Source organism: Chinchilla lanigera, unplaced genomic scaffold (genome assembly GCF_000276665.1).
Source record: "Chinchilla lanigera isolate Chin_1 unplaced genomic scaffold, ChiLan1.0 scaffold00040, whole genome shotgun sequence".
Taxonomy (NCBI): domain Eukaryota; kingdom Metazoa; phylum Chordata; class Mammalia; order Rodentia; family Chinchillidae; genus Chinchilla; species Chinchilla lanigera.
In genome coordinates this window covers 13,244,626-13,250,649 of record NW_004955441.1, presented here as the reverse complement: position 1 = coordinate 13,250,649, position 6,024 = coordinate 13,244,626, and the positions used below count along the sequence as shown (strand labels likewise).

The following is a 6,024-nucleotide window of genomic DNA, read 5'->3' as shown; positions in this document are numbered from 1 at the left end:
ATACCAACCCTGGGAAAGCTGATTAATACATAACATCATCTTTATCTATTTTAAGGTAAATATAAGTTTATTTTTGTTTGTTTGTTTGTTTTTTGTTTTTTTGGTTTTTCTCCGGTACCGGGAACCGAACTCACGACCTTGCACTTGCCAGGCAGGCGCTTTGCCGCTGAGCTAAATCCCCAGCCCCGGTAGTAAACAGTTTTATAGGCTCTTAGGTAGGGTGGGGAGGCATGGAAGCTTGGGTGAGAGGAGGGGAGGTGGCAACCTTTTGCCCAGGTTAAATCTCGGCTCTGCCCATGCTACTTGTAACCCTGGGCAGTAACCTTGCTATATTTCAGCTTTCCCATCAGTGAAATGGGGATAATAATAGGGCTTATCTCATGAGCTGTTATGAGGATTAAAAAACTTAACCCATGTAAAGTTCTGAAGACAGTGCTGGCAAAATAAAGACTAGGCATTCAGTTTTTTGCTTTGTCCTCGTGTATATGATTTCTAGAAAGGACACACATATTCTTAGGAGATAGAAGGACTTCCAAATACACGCTTGAGAATTATTTTCACAGGCATTTTAATAAGTATTGACAAAATGAATCACACCAAATTAACCCTGTGCAGTGTGTTTGGCTTCCCTTCTATCCATTACCGAGGGCACATGGGCAGGTGGACAGACAGGCCAGCTAGGTGCAGGGAAGGTAAAGCTGCACTTCCAAAGCCTTACTAGATATACACACCAACCGCTTGCCCCCTCTTCCAGACAGGGAAAGACACTGACTGGGAAGATTCTAAGGTGCAAAGTGGTCACCAAGTAAAACACCCAAGTGCAAGGGCTTGCCTTCTCCAAATTAAACAACTCTGCAAGGCCAGTGAGAGCTGAACAGACTTCCTTTAGAAAAAAAGCACGTCCTTATGTAAGACCTGGTACAGTTTCAGGAAATCACAGCATGGCCCCCGATGCCAATTTACAGCCCGGGTAAAAAGCCCCCTCTCCCTTCTCAGAGCCTCCTGGGGTCATAGTGGTCTCCACTGCTGCCCTCCGCTGAACCAGGAACCCCTCTGCCCTTGCGGTTCAGGGAGCCCTACCAGGTTCCCTCTGGGTCCTTCATCCAGTGCAAGTGCGTAGTGCACAGCAAACAGCTGATTTGGGGAGCCCGTCTATGGTGACAAAGCTCATGATAGAGAATATCCTTGAGCCTCCTCTGTTTTCTCTATTCTCACTACACACAAACACCGACTACCTGCCTGGGCCTTCCAGAACCTATTCTCTGTGACTAGAGACTCTATAAACCCCACCCCCAAACACACACACACACACCCCTTAAATAATTATGTGTGCCCATGTGTGTGGTTGTTGCTTGAAATGCTGCTTAGAGCTTCTCTTTTACTTCAAAATATTTGATCCCCAGAGAAAAGTCCCGCATAAGCTGCGGGCTATTTATATTTTCAGCTAAGTTCATTTGTGCATCCCTCCTCCCTGCCTCAGTCAGACTGAGCAATTTGAGAGCAAGGACCTTACCCCCTATTGCCTAGTCTTCTCTTCAGCATTCTACACAAGTTAGGAGGAATTCTTCAACACACATTTGCCCTACTGACTCATATTTTGGTGCAAATATCGTTGAGAACAGACATCATGGGGTTAGGTAGGTGTGGGGTAAAGGGCATTGGGACCCTGGGGGCAAACACCACTAACTGCACAGCACTGGTAAAAGCCAGACCTGTCAGTACTAAAGACCAAAGGGAAGAGCCACCAAGTTAAAAATGAAAAGGAAAACAATCAAGCTGACAGAGGACAGGGAAAATACAAAAAAGCAACTACTGGACAGATTTCCTGAAAAGTGGAAAAGCCTAAATCTTGGGATAATTAACAATAGCAAGTATTTTCAAATGTATTTGGACACTTATTCCTGGAGCGCTCAGAAAGATCTAATTGTTTCTTTCTATTTCTAATCACTTTACATAAGAAATTCCTAGAAAGTTGAGCATCACCCTATACATGTGCACCCAGAAAAAGGAGAGACAGAAACTGATTTCCATTGGGTGTAAGCTACTCAGTCTCACCTCTAGTGAAAATGCCCGTTCACCCCAGGCAAGAAGCAATCTAGCAGCTGTAGGAATACCCTCTAACTCACAAAATAATCTGTCCAACCTGAGTCCTCACACTAGCTTTGTTTAATAAGATCATCTGTATACGTCTTTCTAACTGAAATAAAGGGACAGCACTAAAAGAGTGAATTCATGCATCTCTTGAGTTTACAGACACTGAGACTAGTGAACACTCTGCCTTTTCTTTTCTTTTCTTTTTTTTTCCAAAACAAACCAACCAACCAGAATTACTTCTGCTCCAGGCTGAAAGCTTTTATAATTATAGTACCTGGAAAAGCAGATCTGTGTTCTACAAAGCTCAGTGGCCTGGGGAATACTGTATCATGTATGGTGGTATCATAATGCTCTAACCCTGTTTGATATCCTTATTGGCTAGAGGCATTTCAAAGAATGAGAGGAAATGATAGGAAAATATATATATTAATTGAACATAATGAGCCAGGGTTCTGATTCTTATCAGTACTAATTTTCCTTGTGACTACAGAAGTCATTTTAACCTCTCAGGGCCTTATCCGGAGAGAAATATGTGACTAGATGGTTTCCAAATACCCTCATGAAAAAATCCCAAGGTTCTCATCAACAACACTGAAAAAACCTGAAGCCACAGCATTCTTTTGAACCTCCTAAAAACTGTACAAATTAAAATTTAAGTACCTAAACTCACAAAGTGTTACATCTATTCTGTACCATACTGAATTTTGGGTAATAAAACATAAACTGATATCAAATATCAGAGGAATACATATTTAAAATATGCTTCAATTGACCCAAACTGCCCAGCAATATTTTTCCTTTAGAGATGGAAAAAATGAACTTTGGTTTTATTTTGGCAGAAAAGCAACTTAGCCCAGCTGACACGGAGAGGGAATGAAGTTTGGAACCTTCTGGTCCAGTGTCTCCCATTCCACTTTTATCACTGGCCCCACAGTAATACAGGCATTCCTGAAAGGTGCTCGGACCTGAGTCTGGCTTTGTGACTGGACTTTGGTCTCTGCTTATCCAAGGCTGTCATTTACATTCACCTGACCACTCTGCAATCCCCACACGAAGAACTCCCACACTTAGTTCTTTTAGCATCACGAACATGGCTGGTTGAGACTTTCACTTCACCAAAACTCAAAAGAGCTCACTCTGGTACTGTTTAGAAAGCAAACTCTTCACTGTTACATTTGACATCTTTGTCAGCGTAGGAAAGTTTTGCAACCAAATAATCCTACCCACTTCTTGAGGGAGCTTTAGAGGGACTACTACAAAAGTTTGGAGAAGAAATTACTCTTGAACCAAAAGAAACAGAAATCTTTTCACATCTGGTGGGCAGCGTTATCAACGGGGAACCCCCTCGGTGTCACACTTCGCTTTTAATGCACCGGCTCACAAATTTTAACAACACTTTGGTCGCTCAAGAAGGCATGAGTTTGGAAAACGCTTTGCTCAACGGGATTTGTACTCCTCCTGGGACCCTGGACGGAGAGGGACACACTATTTGTCCTGTCGTTCTTCTCACAGAAATCAGACAGGGCGCAGAGGGTGGCCACTAGTCTGGGGGTGCTGCAACACACGCAGTGGCCTCCTGGAGATTTCACAGGCAGTCCCCGAAAAATTTCTTAAAGGGGCCACTCTCGCCAAGAATTTGGAGACTCATTACGCAACTTTCTTCCAGCTCGCACCGGCTCCTTCCACCTCTCCCCCAGCCCCCAAACCAAAGGGGCGCTGCAGCCGGCTGTATCGAAAACTTTCCCACTATTTTCATGTTTGTTCCCATGATTAATAGACACCTAACAGCACAGGACCTGACAACAAGGCGGGAGGGAGACGCGGACACCTCACACATTTGTGGAGATTACCATCAGGCCCCTCCTCCACGACTGCGACGTTCCCCGATAGGCATCACAGTTGTAAAATGTACAATAAGTTCCCCAGCTGGCGCTAGAGCCCAGAACGCTCGCGCCCAAGGGCTGACTGTAACATTGTTTTCTGATTGTTCGATCATTGCGATTAGCGTTATGATTGGCTTTACAAACTGTGCCGGCGTCCTCAAGTGTCATTACTTGCTTCGCTGCCCTTGAAGAATACAGGACCTCAGAGCCGCGCCGAGGGTCGGGGGCGTACGGGCTGCGCTCCGAGGGTCCCCTCCACCCCCACCCCCCCAGGCCCACCCGCGCGACGGAGGGGTGACGCCCAGGCCCCTCCCCCTGGGGATCCTCGAGTGCAGGACCCGGGCGCCCAGCCAGGACGGGTGCTATTCGCCCAAGTTTATCAAATCCTTATCTCTGCCCTGCGGTGGGAGCCGCAGCTTTCGACCCGAGGACACGCTGCTTCTGGCTCGCGCCCGGCAGTGGCGCTCCGAACTTGAGCAAGTCAGCTCCGACTCCGAGCCCTCCCGGCCAGGCTGGCCCTCCCTCCCTCCGCCGTCGCTCGGTCCTCCCAGCCCCGCACCACTTCCCCGCTGCCGGACTCCCGCGGGCGGAGACAGGAGGAGCTAGAGGCCAAGCGAGAGCCGCGCGCGCAGAGGGCCGGCCGCTCGCAAGGGCAGCGGGGTTGACCGAGGTGCCTCTCACCCAGTGCCGCAAGGCGCTCGGGGCAGGCCGGCGAACTGTGGCTGCCCTTCTCTGCCCTCTCCGGAGTCAGTCGTCCGGGGACGCCCCTGTCGCCATCCCCGCCCTGCACACCGAGACACCTGCCCCCGCAGGGCAAGCCAGGTCACTACCCGCTCTACCGCGGAGTCGACGAGCAGGGTGAGGGCAGGGGGGCTCCACAAATGCGGGTGGCGTCTGAAGTGGAAACCTGGGCCGGCCGAGTCCCTGCGGCTCCGCGGGGCTCGTTCCTTCGCCACGCGCCCCCTTCCGCCCCCAGCCACGTCGGGGCGCCGCGCAGCCACAGGAGCGCACTTGGACAGACTCCCCCGGGGGGTCTGGAGGACAACAGAGGCGCAGCTTTAGGCCCGGTAGGTGAGGCCTGAGAAAGTCGAGGGCATCCACCCAGAAGTATTCCAATTTGCTGGCCGCTGTAGTTTGGCGCCCCGGGACCAAAGCGCCCGAAACCCCGGGACCTCCAGGGCCACCTCCTTCCGCCTCGTCCCCGCCACAGAATCCTCCACTGCGAAGCCGCAGCTCCGCGTCCCAAACCCGGCACCTGCTTTCTGCCCCGGTCCTCCGTGCCATCTCCCAGGCCCCAGGACCTCTGCGCGCCTCTCCGGGGCACTTGCGGTCGCGCCAGTCCCGCGCAGTTCGGCCATCGCCTCGGACCAGCGTCCTCGCCGGCGCGGACACCGGCTTACCTCTTTTTCTCCTTGTCAGCTGTCATTGTCGCCGTGGCCCTTGGAGACGCTGAGCGCTTGGACTCGCCGGTCAGTGCGGGCTGCAGCCGCTGCCTTCGCGGGCTCCCCGAGATTCGGGCGGGCGTGAGCGCTCCTTAGTGCTCCGCGGGTCGAGCGCCCCGCACGATCAGGTGGAAGTTTGCGGGCGCCAGGCCGGCTAGGTGCGGATGAAGGGGGTGGAGAAAGGTGACGGGGAGGAACCTGCACCTGGAGGCGGGGTCGGGGAAAGGAGTGGGAGGAGGTTGTCAGACACGAAAAGGGAGCTGCGAGAAGGGAACCAAAGTTCCTTTTCCCCTCGAAGTGGAGTCAGTTTTCTGCGTTTTCAAAAAATAAAAGATAGAAGTGGCTCTGAGGATCGGAGCCTGCAGGAGTCAGGGTCCAGGCGGGCGCGGCGGCTGAGATGACCATACAGTCTCAGGACACTGCCGAGGATTGTACGGCCGCCCCAGGAGAGCTGCGGCGGGAGCTCCGCGGGCGCAGGAACCTTGCAGCGGGCGGCTCCCGAATGTCCGGCTAGCGCAGCTGCCAGCGTACTTTAAAAACTCCAGTGGCCCGCACGGGGAGGCGCCGGGGGAGGGCGCGCTGGGCGCAGGGGGCGGGAGCGCGCC

At 51.8% G+C, this 6,024-nt stretch overlaps 1 protein-coding gene across 1 annotated transcript in view; it reads right to left on the bottom strand.

The window, feature by feature from the left end:
• Positions 1 to 6,024, bottom strand: part of Epas1 (endothelial PAS domain protein 1) — a gene marked incomplete at its 5' end in the record, with an annotated part of 83,595 nt that extends 77,571 nt beyond the window's left edge. The window contains 1 exon segment of the mRNA XM_005390973.2: positions 5,378 to 6,024. Within this exon segment, the coding sequence (XP_005391030.1) occupies positions 5,378 to 5,403 (26 nt within the window).